Source organism: Hipposideros armiger, unplaced genomic scaffold (genome assembly GCF_001890085.2).
Source record: "Hipposideros armiger isolate ML-2016 unplaced genomic scaffold, ASM189008v1 scaffold_2006, whole genome shotgun sequence".
NCBI classification, from domain to species: Eukaryota; Metazoa; Chordata; class Mammalia; order Chiroptera; family Hipposideridae; genus Hipposideros; species Hipposideros armiger.
Window position 1 is genome coordinate 30,174 of NW_017733355.1, and position 15,430 is coordinate 45,603.

The 15,430-nt window shown below is 49.9% G+C and overlaps 1 pseudogene and 3 gene segments (V, D, J or C); all 4 read right to left on the reverse strand.

The window, feature by feature from the left end:
• Positions 1-1,667: 1,667 nt before the first annotated feature.
• Positions 1,668-2,444, reverse strand: LOC109378455 (immunoglobulin heavy variable 3-23-like). The segment is given in 2 exon segments: positions 1,668-2,089; positions 2,191-2,444. Coding segments are annotated over 2 exon segments (600 nt in total).
• Positions 2,445-6,695: 4,251 nt separating this feature from the next.
• LOC109378457 (immunoglobulin heavy variable 1-46-like) lies at positions 6,696-7,169 on the reverse strand (annotated as a pseudogene).
• Positions 7,170-7,242: 73 nt separating this feature from the next.
• On the reverse strand, positions 7,243-10,749 carry LOC109378458 (immunoglobulin heavy variable 3-48-like). The segment is given in 3 exon segments: positions 7,243-7,297; positions 10,130-10,436; positions 10,540-10,749. Coding segments are annotated over 3 exon segments (540 nt in total).
• Positions 10,750-15,042: 4,293 nt separating this feature from the next.
• The window catches only part of LOC109378459 (immunoglobulin heavy variable 4-39-like), a 4,443-nt gene continuing 4,055 nt past the window's right edge, over positions 15,043-15,430 (reverse strand). The window contains 1 exon segment of the V gene segment in view: positions 15,043-15,353. Within this exon segment, the coding sequence occupies positions 15,094-15,353 (260 nt within the window).

Consider the following 15,430-nt stretch of genomic DNA (forward strand, 5'->3'; position numbering starts at 1 on the left):
CACTGAGAGAGCAGAGCCTCCAAGTACTCAGCACAAGAAAAAACACATTTTCCCTTCTTGTTCTTTTGTTTTCTTTTCTTCTCTCTTTTTTTGTATCTGTATGAGGTGATGGATGATAACAAAACTTATGTGTAACCATTACTCAAGATATGAGGACATAATTTTATTAATTATAATTGTTCCCATATTACTTGCTCAGTAAACACATACCACACACATGTACACACACACACGTTTTAGAAAAACCCACACATAAGAAGTCGTACAAAATGGGTTCTGAGTGCACATGATGTAGCATATGATTTCCTCTAAAATGTGTCCAGGTACCTTCCACATATTAATGAACAGTCTGCAATATTCTCAGGGCAGACAGTGCTTCCTCCTGATATTGCTACTACATGTACTTTATAGATGACCTTTTACTAGAATTTGTTTTGTTTTTTACACACAGCATGAAAGCTGATCACTATTCATGCGAGGAGGGACACTCACTCTGTGGCATTTTCTTGTCTATTGACGAACTCAGCATGACGTTTTACTTAAAGTTGTCAAGCGCTCATCTGCTCCTTCCTAGAAGAACTTTGAAACTCGCACCCTCTCGGACCATCACAATCACAGATGGTGCTTGTTGAACATCAGGCCCCAGGGAGTCAGGTGGTCCCCGTGGGCGGTCTCTGGATTCCAGCACGCTCCCCATACAGTCTCACCGGAGTGAAGCTTGACAGCCGCATCCAGGAGGAAATCTGGGAGGAGTTTTGTGATGCACATCCGGGCGCTCCCTGTCACATGTCCCCACAGGGGTGCGGGGACTGCTCCCTGCAGGACACAGGGGCTCCCTGGAGGACAGATGTGGGGGATTCTTCTGTTTGGAGCACTGAGCACCACAGGAAAGGTAATCTGTCCCCGGGTTCCTGAGCTGCAGTTGAGGTGCTGGTCCCCAGGGCAGTGTGAGGAGCTGAACAGTGACCCTCAGGAATACGTAGAGTCTTATCGCTGGGACCCGAGAGTGTTCTCTCAGATGACAGGACTGTGCAGACCTGACTGAGGGTGCTGATGGGAGATGACCCTGAATTTTCTGGGTGGGACCAAACTGTCATCCCAAGTGTCCTTATCAGAGGGAAACAGAGGAAATTGGACTAAAAAAAGGTATTGTGATGGTGGAGACAAGATGATTGAGTGGGTTTCTACACCCACCTGAGTAAATGACGACCAACAGGGTAACGTGTTGTAGGAGGGCAGAGATCCGTGGGTGGATGTCCTGGGGGCTGATCCCCCATGGGGCCAGGTGGGCCTGTGGGAAGGAAGGGCCATGTGGTGCCCCGTGGGCATGTGGGGGGCAAAGAGCCTGAGCTCAGCACACAGGGACCTGGACTGTGCTGGGGTTTCTGTGGGAAATGTTTCCCAAACCCTGGGAACACGAGAGTCCTCAGGTTGGTCCCTGTTGAGAAATAAAAACAGGACACACAGGAATTCAGTCAAGGAAAGAACCAAATTCACAGCTTGTATGTCATTGTAAACAGTGTTTCCCCTTGTGTGTTAGGTTCTGAGAATAGGAGAAATTACAGTCACAAAGGTGGTTCAAGACTTGTCCCTGGGGGAGGCTAAGAAATTTTACAGGAAACCTCTGTTTCCAAAGGGAGTCCCTTCTCCACCCAGGTCCCCACCTGCTACTGGGGCTGGTCCCTGTGCTCAGTGTGTCCTGAGCGCCCCCTGCAGCCCAACCCCTGTCCCGTGTAGGGAGGTTTGTGTCTGGGCTCACACTGACTTCCCTTCACTGTGTCCCTCGCACAGTAATACACGGCCGTGTCCTCGGCTCTCAGGCTGCTCATTTGCAGAAACAGAGTGTTCTTGGAGTTGTCTCTGGAGATGGTGAATCGGCCCTTCACGGAGTCGGCATAGTATATGTAACTACTACCATCACCACTAATGGCTGAGACCCACTCCAGCCCCTTCCCTGGAGCCTGGCGGACCCAGTGCATCCAGTAGCTACTGAAGGTGAATCCAGAGGCTGCACAGGAGAGTCGCAGAGACCTCCCAGGCTGCACCAAACCTCCCCCAGACTCCACCAGCTGCACCTCACACTGGACACCTGCAAACACAGAGAGGTCCTGGTCAGAAACTGTCACACATCCACTGTTTCTCACTCATGTTCTGTCACATACTCAGAGTCTCCTGTTCTCCATAAATTACCTCTTAAAATAGCCACAAGGAAAACCCAGCTGAGCCCAAACTCCATGGTGTGTCGTCTGTGTTCAGTCCTGATCACGGAATGGGGACACCTGGGGATCCCGGGGCTGGGGCTCCTGTCCCTGAGCTGCAGGGTCAGGGCTGGGCTGGTTTTCATCAGCAGAGGGGCCCCTATTTGCATGTCCTCCTTCTATATAGGGAGCTCTGGGGTTGGACACCTACAGAGAGGGCAGGGCCTCAGTGCAGGTGTGAGAGTCCTGGTTAGTTTGGTGGCCACGTGAGAGTTCAGGAAACATGACTCCTTATATGTCATGGTTTGGAGTGAAAGCTCACACCCATTACCTCATTTTATTTCCATGTGAGCACCCAGAACAAGTGACCGAGCTATCGACCCCACCTCCATTTTGCAGAGCTAAAGCTACACACGGCAGCCCAGAGGAGCCATGTTTTGTGTCCAAGAGCACATATCAGCTAAGAAGGAGCCTGGTACTCTCCCCATGGACACCACTGCACCCTCCCCTGACTCCAGGGCCAGGATGAACCTGCCAGGTGAGGTTCCAGAACCTCTTTCCAGTAATGAGAACATGTGTGATTCTCTGCATGATAGTATTTACCTAAGAATATAGAAAATCGAGGCTCATGCATATGTATTTTCATATATGTGACATTTTGCATATTATTATCTATCTGTCTGTAACTCTTTTCTTACCAATTGTCCATTTGTTTCTTTGTAGTAGCTTTAATGATGCATATTTGACCATAGTAAACGGCACAGGTCAGAAGGATGCAGGTATCACCTGAATCTGTAGTCATTGTATTGGCCCTGGAAGCAAGGAGCACACGCAGGAACAGCCCCACCCACTGTCCTAACTGGGTCCTTCCCAGTGTCCCACCTGAGGACCTGTGGTGATGCCCAGCTCAGGTGGGCTCCTCGTGCAGGTGACAAACAGGCACGGAAAGAGCCACCATGGCAGGGACAAGGGACCCTGTCCGTAGTGTGGGGCTGTGATTTCACAGAGGGGGAAGGAACATGTTTAACTCTTAGTGAACCCATCAGGGTATATTTGAACTGATCAATTTCAATGATATGTGGACAAGTGCTGATGTCAATATATAATTGAGTGAATGATAACTAAATCTACTGGTGTGTGAACATAGCAGTGGGAAGATGTAAATATATGTTGTCAGCCCCACTGTATTTAGTGAAATGTCCACATGCATGTTCCTCAAAGCAGAGAATTAAAATAACCCCTTAATTCTCCTCTGACACCCACTGACTGACAATGCACCAGAATCTCCAAACTGTCAATATTATAAATTAGATCCCTAATTGTATTTCAAAGTCGATGTCACTTCTGTACAACTGCATGGCTGTCCTCAGCGGCCTGCAGTGTCCCCACAACACATCACTGCCCTGTGGAAACTGTCCCCTGGGTCTCCACCAGGAGGTTGAGGAGGAGGAGACCTGACCCCACCTCCCATCACCTTCAGGCTCAGACCTCAGTGTTCGCCTTCCTGAGCCTGCAGATGCTGAGCTCTGTGGGCAGCTGGACAGCAGTGAGGGGCGGGTGTTCTCTTATTCCTGGGGAGATGGCCATGCGGTCTGGGGACACACATCCCCCTGGGAAGGGACCCCCAGCTGCACGTCCTGTAAGATGCTCTCGGTGTACACGCTGATGGCAGTGCCCTCGCCCTGGGTACCTCTGGCTTCCTGACCTTCAAGGAGACCACGGAGACAGAAGTGTTGAGAAGATGCTTTTCTATCCTGGGACTTGGAGATCCTGAGACGTTAGAGAGAGAGTCATGGAGCTGATGGAGGGGCTCTGGGTTTCAGGAACCACAAGGGCCATTTACACAGGGTCTCTCTGCCTAGACAGTAATTGAAAAGCTTCAAGAAGTTAATATAATAGAATAATTGGTGAAATAAATTAGTAAATTAAGAATACCCGACATCAGGAGGAATGTTGTTATTCAAGGTTGTTTATTTATCTACGAAACATAAATCACTGCACTACCAAACTCATGGTTATTACCATGATTATAGGAGGTGAAGGCACCGCAGTGCCTGGCCCTGGGCGAGTGTGCACATTATCATGACGACAGTGTGTTCTAAATAGGAAAGTTCAGGATGGGGAGTACAGTCAACTGCATTGTAAAGACTCTAGGTAGTGTCAGATGTGTAGTCGCCTATTGGGGTTCCCTTCATAACTGATATAAATATCTAACCACTACGCTGCACACCTGCACCTAATATAAAATAATATTGAATATCAGCTATATTTTGAAAAGTAGTAACACGGATGTGTAGAGCAGCATGGGGAATACAGTCAGTAATGTTCTAATACAAAAAGGAGGACAGTTCTGTGTTTCCAGAACATTTGGAAAACATTTTCTACTGCGTGACTTCAGGAGGAGGTTGACAGAGCATGGAGACCAAACCCTGACAGGAGACCATCCCTTAGCCAACTCCCCCAGGGGACAGGAACGGAGTGCATCGTGCACGCCCCCTGGTGGTGTGTGTGCACCTTTGGTCCAAAGTCCTTGCAGACAGACTGTATCCCATCCCCTTTATCCAGCATCAGTGTGGGACCCTTCCAGGAAAAGTGCTATATACCGTCCTGTTCACAGGATGCTTCATCCTAGTAGATTTTCATTACCTGGCCACTCCATTTTATCTCTTTGGAATCAAATGTCCCTAATTCTTATTCTATGCCTGCCCTGCAGCTCTATTTTGATGACAACTTGTCTTCTAGTGTCACAGGTGTACAGATGGAGAGGATTTTTCACCAGGATGTACCCACCCAAATTGTCACCCATACCTGATTCAGAGATGAGATGTGGGACTTTTGAGATGATGTCACTCAGATACATTTTAGAGTTGATTTCATGTTTTAATGACTTAGCATTTGGGGGGATATTGGTATGTGCTAAATTTAATTGAATGTGGGCTGGATGTGATTCTATGGAGGGCTGAGGGTGGGCTGAGATGGTCTGAGTTATGCTTGGACCATGTGAGTGTCATATGGGAAAAGGGACTTTGCAATACTTGGTCCATTTAAGCACCAGAAGAAGAAATTATATTCCTGTGTTATCTGAGTGGTTCCTAATTCAAGCACAGGTGTTCACGGCAGAGGCAGGCAGAGGGAGACTAGACTCCACGAGGAGAAGGCAATGTGACCACGGATGGAAGGTGACTTCCTCCTGGCTGTGATGTTGGAGGAAGAGGACGTGGGAGCAAGGAATGCACCTCTAGAAGCTGAAAAATGTAAAATAAACCGTCCTTACCAGGTCTATTCCATCTGGACTGCTATAAAAGTTCCATATCCTGGGCACATTATAAACAGCAAACATTCATTTCCCACAGTTCTGAAGGTGGCAACCCAAAATCCAGGCCCAGCATGGTCACACTGGTGAGCCCTCTGCCTGGCTCACATCTGGTGGCTTCCTGCTGTGTCTCACAGGGTGGGAGGGACATGCAAGCTCTCTGGGGCTCATTAGAGTGGCTCTGATCCCCTTCCTGAGGGAGGTGCCCTGATGCCTAAGCCCCTCCCAAGACCCCACCTGCTAACACAGCCCTCCTTCAGGGTTAGGGTTTCAACACACAAATGTGGGGGGACACACATTTTCAGAGCAGAGCCATTGGTCAAACCCTCTGGGGCATGTGTGGTCTGGCCAACACCTTTCTATCATCCAGTGAACCTGACCACATGCTCTGAGCCCCAGACTGTGAGGGGATCAATGTGAGGAGATCTGAGCCCCAAGTGTGTGGTGATTTGATGCAGTTGTCCTGGGAAAGTTACACAGGCTGGACGTGAGTCTCACGTCATCAAGGTTCTCCCATGCTGTTCCCTCTTGTGTGAGGACCCCCAGTGCTCCCCAGGGACAGGGACACCCACAGACTGGGGTCTGAAGGGAGGCGCCTATTCAGGAACTCACCCCTGCAGGAGAGGCTGAGGGGACAATGAGCTGACGTAGACTATGCTTAAACCTGGTACACTTGTCACCCATGATGTTGCCACCACGTGTCATGATGGTCCTCCCAGATACCATGCGTGGTGCTTGTCCACAGTGAGAAGCAAAAATTCACCATTCACTTCTGTACTCACTGTTTCCCAAGAACGGTTCCATTTTTCAGAAATAATGGAAATTGAGAGAACTTCCAAGGGAGAATCTAGAATCCATCTCCAGATCTGCTTCCAACCAAGCGATCACAGGTGATGCCTGAACTAACCTCCCTCATTCAAGGACACAGAGGCTCCAGATATATTCTCTGCCAGGACAATGACACATGACCGGTTCTTTGAGGAAAGACTTTTCCTGATTCTTCCTGAAGATATTTGGACACTGGAAACCTTTCCCTGAGACTGATGTGCCCATGAGAGCGTGATTCCTCATCTCAGGGTCCTGACTCTGTGTGAAGAAGTCAGGAGACGCTTCGTTCCTGTGATCTCCTCAGCCCCGCAAAACTATCCTCTCCCTCAGAGTTTCTGACACTCTCAGGATGTGGCTTATCTCACTGTGTCCCTTGCACAGTAATACAGAGACATGTCCTCAGGTCTCAGACTGCTCAGCTCCATGTAGGCTGTGCTGGTGGACTTGTCTGTGGTCATGGTGACTCTGCCCTGGAACTTTTGTGTGTAGCATGTACCACCACTGCTAGGGTTGATTAATCCCATCCACTCAAGCCCTTGTCCCGGGGCCTGTCACACCCAGTGCATCCAGTAGCTGGTGAAGGTGTATCCGGATGCCTTGCAGGACACCTTCACTGAGGCCCCAGGCTTCCTCACCTCATCCTCAGGCTGCACCAGCTGGACCTCAGAGTGGACACCTGTGGGGAGGAGACAGGAGTGGGTGGAACCCCCGTGACTGACCCAGGTCCCCTCATCAGCCCAGGGACGGGGGAGCCCCTTACCTGTAGCCACTGCCACCAGGAAGAGGACTCTCCCGTTCCAGTCCATAGTGAGGGCTGTGTTCTCAGGACGTCTGTGGGGGAGCGTGTGGCTGTGGGGCGATGCTCTCAGGGCGCAGACATGTCCACATTTAACCCCGCCCACCTCAGCTCATTTGCATATTCATGAGCAGTGGATTCCTAGCTGAAGACTTGGCGCACCTGAGAGAAGAGGTATGACACAGGGACCATGCTCAGTGGGCGTCTGAGGTCCACATCCTAATCCTTGTTGGAGGATATGTGTCCCTGCCAGGACCCTGAATCTGTGCAGACAGAGCTCCTCCCACTGAGGAAGAAGCCCCCCAGGACGTGATCCTCACTTAGAACCCCACTTTGAATGACATGGAGACCCTGAGCCTGTCTTGGGTTTTGACCTGAATGTCTGAATCCTTGGGTCAGTGTGTGTCCCAAATTTAGAAAATTTCAAATTGGTAAAATCATCCTTGTCTTCAAGATTGTTGCTATTAAGACATCTTGAAGTCCTAGAAAACCAATTCAAATTTGATTTTATTGCCCATTATGTTTGGGAAATTCTCCCAGTGGAATAGGATATTTACAGACACTTCAGCAGTCCTTGCCCAAATCTTGTTTTAGATGATTTATATAAACAGGAAGGAAGCCCCAGGTCCTCAGAGGAAGCCCCTCCCCTTCCCCTCCCCACCTGCTCCTGGGGCTGCAGCCCCTGCTGGGTGGGTCCTGAGCGCCCCCTGCAGCCCAGCCTGCGCCCTGCAGGGAGGGTCCTGTCTGGGCTCACAGGGCGTGGCCTCTAGCGTCTCTAGTCCAGTGTTAAATGTCTGTGCCCTGACCTCACAGTGCTCCCTCAGGGACACCATAAACTTTGACCTCCTCTCTGGTCAAACAGTGAACTGACCTAACTGAACACTGCAGGTTGTCCCCCTGAGGCCTTTATGGAATCACCAGGGAGCCCCTTCCCTGGGGTGCCAGATGCACTGACACAGCTGACACTGTCATGAGCCCAGAAGGTCTCAGGGACTTTGGAGGGGACTCTTATCTCTTTTAGGTTCCTCTGGTTGCAGGTGACACCTGAGAATCCCTGCATTGTTGTATAGCCCTCTCTACCTCTGCTAGTCAATAATTCAGACCCATGCAGAGTGCTTGATTTTAGCAGGAATGGACTACAAATTGTCTGTTTTCTCTGTACCCAGTTCATGGGCCATCCCTCCCTGGGACCCTAGGTCTGAGTGTGTGACTTTTCTTGTAAATGGAACCCCAGGAAACATGACACCCACAGACTTGGGAAGAACGCACACCCTGGCTCTGCTTTTTCTCACGGCCCATGCGACCCGTGCAGATGACCCATGAGATGGGCTAATCTTGTCCCACAGGTTGTCAGAATCGAGGCCCAATCACACTATTGCCCACTCACGGCACCTGCAGTGGGGTCCCTTGGAGAACCCATGTCTGTGGGAGGGGAGGCACCTGAGAAGTTAGGGGAGGAGGAGGCAGCACCAGGTCAGCTGACTCAGGTGAGGCTGCTCGTGTCTCTTGGAGATATTATGTATTCTTAGGATTAAACTCCTGTGAGGTAGTTTGGGTCTGGGCTGTGACCTCCCCAAGGACTCTCCGGGGTCAGCTCACTTCACTGTGACCCCTCCCTTCCTGCCTGCAGCATCCAGTCTATTCCTTGTACAAAGAGGAAGAGAGAGACCTCCCTCCATCACGTAAGGCATGTGAGGGCTCAGCAAGAACGTGGTCAACTGCAGCCAGGTCAGACCTTTCACCAGGACGAGACTCAGCTGGCACCTTGATTCTCAACTTTCCAACCTCCTCAGCTCTGAGCATCAATTACTGTTGTTAAAACTGCATCACCTGTGGTACTTTTTCTGACAACTGAGTGAGAAAGCTTGATAGTTTTGATTAAATAAAAATATTTGATAATTTCATAGAAAAGAATACATGTGTGAGTGATTGATAAATATGAAATAAAATGAGATGAAGGGCCGGCTGAATGGCGCATTGGTTAAGAGCTGGCTTGGGACACCAGCTCTGACCATCAGGGCCCCAGTTCAGATCCCACATGAGGGCCACTGACACTGCCCTCTACAGCTAACATGGTGACCAATAGCTCGACCTGGAGCTGGGCTGCCGTGAGTGGCCAGCAGCTGGCGTCAGCTGCCAAGAGCCACCATGAGCAGCCGTCCAAAGCCCAGTGACCAACTGCCTCACCCGGGAAGAGCGCAATGATAATACCAGCATGGGCCAGTGAAGGGATGTCCTCCACAACTAGACTGAAGAATAAAAGGACAGCAACTTGTCTGTTTCCCTTCCCCGATTCCCCAATAAACTCTTAAAAAAAAAGAATTAGGACAGTAAATGACAGAAGGTGAAGGAGGGGAGGGGCTTTTAAATCCACCCAAGTAAAAGAGGAATGAGAGATTATTGTGTTATAGGGAGAATAGAGACCACTTGGGGTGGAGGTGCTGTGGGCTGAAAATTATCCTGATGGGCCAGGTGAGCCTGAGGGTAGGAAGGGCCCATGTGAGGACTCCGTGGGCATGTGGGGGGGCAGAGAGCCTGAGCTCAGCACACAGGGGCCTGGACTGGGCTGGGGTCTCTCTCTGTGGAAAATGTTTCCCAACCACTGGGAACACGAGAGCCCTCAGGGTGGTCTCTCTCTCTCAAGAAATAACAACAGGATACACAGGAATTATGTGAAGGAAAGGTCCCCATCACTGTTGAATGTCATTGTAAACAGTGTTTCCCCCTGTGTGTGGCTGCTGAGAATAAAGGACATTAGAGTCACAAAGATGGTTCAAGACTTGTCCCTGGGGACGGCTAAGAAATTTTACAGGAAATCTCTGTTCCCAAAGGAAGTCCCTTCCCCACCCAGGTCCCCACCTGCTACTGGCCTCTTCCCTGTGCTCAATGTGTCCCGACCACCCCCTGGTGTCCCGAGCGCCCTGCTGCAGCCCAGCCCCCCGTCCCCTGCAGGGAGGTTTGTGTCTGGGCTCACACTGACTTCCCCTCACTGTGTGTCTCGCACAGTAATACACGGCCGTGTCCTCGGCTCTCAGGCTGGTCATTTGCAGATAGAGCATGTTCTTGGCGTTGTCTCTGGAGATGGTGAATTGGCCCTTCACCGAGTCGGCATAGTATATATTCTTACCAGTTTGACTGATGAATGAGACCCACTCCAGCCCCTTCCCTGGAGCCTGGCGGACCCAGTTCATGCTGTAGTCACTGAAGGTGAATCCAGAGGCGGCACAGGAGAGTCGCAGAGACCCCCCAGGCTGCACCAAGCCTCCCCCAGACTCCACCAGCTGCACCTCACACTGGACACCTGCAAACACAGAGAGGTCCTGGTCAGAAACTGTCACACATCCACTGTTTCTCTCACTCATGTTCTCTCACATACTCAGAGTCTCCTGTTCTCCATAAATCACCTCTTAAAATAGTCACAAGGAAAACCCAGCTGAGCCCAAACTCCATGGTGTGTCGTCTGTGTTCAGTCCTGGTCACAGAATGGGGACACCTGAGGATCCCGGGGCTGGGGCTCCTGTCCCTGAGCTGCAGGGTCAGGGCTGGGCTGGTTTTCATCAGCAGAGGGGCCCCTATTTGCATGTCCTCCTTCTATATAGGGAGCTCTGGGGTTGGACACCTACAGAGAGGGCAGGACCTCAGTGCAGGTGTGAGTGTCCTGGAGCACTTTCTGAATTAGATCATTAAGGAAAATATGATTTTTATTATTTTAAGGGCTCTTGTAAACACTTAGTACCCATCATGTTATTCCAGGTTCACATATGCACACAAGTCATGTGACATAGATATCAGTTTTATGTTCATTTCACAGATGAACAAGTTGAAACAGAACCACAGAGTTGAGAGCACAAGTCAGGTTAGAGTGATCCCATTTCTCTGTCCCTGTGTTACTCCCCTCTGAACCCCAGGCACATATTTGCTCCTCGGGAAGGGAACTGCAGACCCGGACAGGAACCCCTCACTCCCAGCCGCCCTCTGCTCCTGCCTGTGGGTCGGAGCCCCGTGGACAGAGGGTCCTGAGCGACCCCTGCAGGTCAGTTCCTTCCCTCCCTCCAGGATTCGTGCTTTGTCCACATCCCTGTATCCCTGGGCTATGGGGTCTTCAGGGACAAGAGCTCTGTGCTCTGCTCCTTGTCACTGTCCCTCTACTCTAATATTTATAGTTCTAGTAACTCTCACGCCAGGTGAGCTCTGCCAGCCAACAGCCCTCATCATGTCCATCATCTGTCCTCCCCCTTCAGTAAGTCCTTCCATTCCTGGAGGGCATAGGGCCTGTATCCCTGTGTGTTTGGCAGAGGCTCCTATAAACTCGTGGTCCTAGTGTGTGGATTCTATTCTTCTCTCTCACGATTCTTTTCTATTTGACAAAGTAGACAAACCCATATTTATCCAGGACACAATGGGGTGGATTAGAGAAGGCTGGTTTCTATTAAAATAGATCTAACAGGTGGAACGGTCTACACTATACACTGAATTAACCCTGTTCACCTTGGGTTAGGGGTGCTGGGCCGTCCCCATGAGGAGTGCACACAGAAATGTTCTTCAGAGTAACGAGGAGGCCACTTCTGTGGGAAGCTCACATGCTCCTTAGTCTGTCCGACCAGGAAACCCAGAGAAATTCAAACACTCAGGGCTCCCTAAATGGAAAATCTCATCACCTCTGATCACACCCACCTGCATCGACCCCTCTGAATGGACGTCTTCCTGAGTATGGTGAGGCTTCACAACAAAGACCTTTACGTGGGTCTAAATCTAACATCACCAGCAGACCAAAGGTGCCATGTCAGGGCCTTGTGCAAAAACAATGTAAGGGAACCTTGTTAAAGTTTAATAGTTTAGTGACCCTGAGAGCACAGCATTCTCTCAGTAATGGACAAATCCTGTTTTTCAGTTCTCCAGTTAAATGGCTTTAAAATGACTCTTACGTCTTTAGCCTCATTCTGCATCAAGAAAGTGTGTCTTCTTCTTGTGATACCAAGTTGGGCCCCTCCCACCTGCTGTTCTGGTGCAGGACTGTGGAAGTGACTGGTTCCCTGGTGCTCACGCTGAGCCACACAGGCTGCATGATGAAGACAGATTATCATGATTCTATTACTTCCATCAAAACTTTGAGAAAAAAGACTGAAATTTAAGGTAAGTGTTTTTCCCTAGGATCAGAATAGGATATGAGAACAGACAATGAGAACATCTTGCAGAAATTACAACTATTAATTGCAAAAACTAAAGGACAGCTCCTTGAATCAATATGGGCATTATTTTTAGTTACATCTTTAGTTGACAATCAAACTGGTTGATACTTTCAGGATATATGAGTGAGTATGATCAAAAGGCAGGAAATCACTTTTAAATGTTTGTAACACTCAATTGTTTGAGTAATACTCAATCATTCTGTATTCTTTATACAACTTCTGAAGTACACTCAGCTCATATACTTTTGCTGTATTTTAAGATTTTCTCCTAAACATACTTCCACTTGTGATCCTGTCTCAGTCCTGCTTCATGTCTTTGCCATAACTTTACCTCACAAATGTCTGACTCTATGTACGGGCTGGTCACTGAGACAGGAGGAGTGACCAGCACACCTATTCTGTTTCCTGTCTTTTTGTCACCACAGCTACCCATGAGGTGTCCACCACGGGGCTCTGTACAGGAGGTTCCATCAGGATGTCCTGTATCATTAGGCTTCTGCATTGTTAGAGTCACAGGGGTCAGAAGCCAACTGTTTTGCCACCTGGCACAGCCCTGTCCTGCAATAGTGCTTGTGTCACAGCGAGTCATGTTTCCAGGACAAGTGGGCTCCACAGGGCCTCCTTCAGACCCAATGAGTGTAACCTGCCCTGGGGTGTCCACAGATGGATAGACATGTTAGATGAATTAGGAGATGACGTGGGGGTGTTTTTGGAAAGTGGGCCCTTTTCGGCACGAAATCCAGGTCCTTGGCAACTGGAGCAAGGAATTCAATGAGATGCCAGAGTGAAGCACTGAAAAAGTAGTTTATTCAAAAAGATGATACGTTTTAAAGAGTAGAAGTGGACCCGAGCAGTAGAGAATGGCTCAAGGGCCCATTATTAGAAGAGAAATTACATTCCAAAGAGTTTGGAGCAGGCCACACACAAAGGCGAGGCTCAAAGGGCTTGAAAAGGAAGAAGCGGTCAAGAGAGCAGGGCGTCCAAAAAGGGAGAAAGGCTGGAACATTCCAGGACTTGGGGTTTTTATCCCTTCTCTAGAATGGGCTGTTCCCCTAAGGGCGTGGGACCACTTGATTAGCACCTGTGATTGACAAGAGGTACTGTGCAGGTGCGAGTGACTGGTCTGATCTAGTTGGGTATTTTGCACCCATTTGTTTTAGGGGTAGATAGTTACAATGAAAAGAAGTTTTGGGTGGAGAGGGAAGGTCACCGGGTGGTCAATTCTGTGGGACATGCAGGAATGCAGAGACCCTTACCTGCCTCTAACTGCCAACCTAGCCTTCCCCTTGAGAGACGCGATCCCCATGAAATCTCTATGGGAAGCTGAGGGACAGGAGGTCTCTTCTGCTGTATCTGCTTCCTGCTGGGCAGGAGTGTAGAGCTGTCCCTGCCTATTGGGGGATTCACGGAACTCGCACCCTAGCTGATCTCAGATGAGAGGAAGGGGTCTCGTGCTCCACCTGGAAGACCATGTTGGCTTCTTTGGTTGTGACCAGCAATCTTGTTGGGATATCCTCTGTATCCCCAAAGTCCCTGAATGAGGAAAATATATTTTAATTAATAAACCTGTTAGCTCTCATGAAGCCTGTTGCAATTCAGCCTGTTACTCAGGTGGCGTCAGTTGTCTGGGCCCAGAATAGGTTTGGCATTCAGCTTACTGGCCTTGGAGACATTAGGAAGTCACAGACTTTCAAATACTTATCTGAAGCAGGGACTTCTATTGTTTAGGATTCAGAAACTGATTTACAAAGCAATCAAGAAGCAGGCAGATAGAATTTTAGGATTCAGGCTAGGAGCAATCTTTAGTCTAGGATTTACAAACTGGTTAGAAAAGTAATCTAAGCCAGGGGCTAAGAAACTAAGAAACTAGGAAGGAGACTTAACATTTCAATAGAAACAAACCTTATAATTCTTTGTGGGGGGTCTCTCTTGGCTGGTAACAGGGGCACATGAGTGCCCACGTATTTACAGGGCCTCCCTTCTGTGATGGGTACTATGCGGGAGCTGGGAGTGTGAGCAGAGCTCCAGCCCCATGGAGCTCAGGGTCTAGGATGGAATTAGTGAGAATTAGGACAGTAGGTGACAGAAGGTGATGTTGGGGTGGTTTGAAATATACACTTCAGTAAATGAGGACCGAGAGGTTGTGATGCTGTAGGGAGGACGGGGACCATGGACGTGGAGGTCCTGGGGGCTGAACATAATCCCGTGGGGCCACGTGTGCCTGTGGGAAGAAAGGGCCATGTGGGGACCCCGTGGGCATGTGGGGGGCAGAGAGCCTGAGCTCAGTATACAGGGGCTGGGACTGTGCTGGGGTCTCTCTGTGGGAAATGTTTCCCAACCACAGAGAGATGAGAACCCTCAGGATGGTCTCTCTGTGACAAAACAAGTAGACACAGCAATTTGGTGAAGGAAAGGTCCCCAGTCACTGGTGATACATCATTGTAAACACTGTTTCCACTTTGTTGGCTTCTGAGAATAGGAGACATTAGGGTCACAAGTGATTCAAGACTTGGTCCTGAGAACAGCAGAGAAATTTCACAGGAAACCTCTGTTCCCAAAGGGAGTCCCTTCCCCACTCAGGACCACACCTGCTCCTGGGGCTGGTCCCTGTGCTCAGTGTGTCCCGAGCGCCCCCTCGTGTCCTGAGCGCCCCCTGCAGCCCAGCCACCCTGTCCCCTCAGGGAGGTTTGTGTCTGGGCTCACACTGACTTCCCCACACTGTGTTCCTCGCACAGTAATACACGGCCGTGTCCTCGGAGGTCACAGAGCTCAGCTGCAGGGAGAACTGGTTTTTGGACGTGTCTCTGGAGATGGAGGTGCGGCTCTTGAGGGACGGGCTGTAGTCAGTGCTCCCACTATAACTAGTGTCCCGATCCACTCCAGCCCCTTCTCCGGGGTCTGCCGGATCCAGCCCCAGCAGTAACCACTGGTGATGGAGTAACCAGAGACAGTGCAGGTGAGGGACAGGGTCTGCGACGGCTTCACCAGTCCTGGGCCCGACTCCTGCAGCTGCACCTGGGACAGGACACCTGGGGACAAGGAGAATCAGCCTGTCACTCACGTGCAGTCACAGCCATCCCATAGGCCCGTGTCTGACATCTGAGAC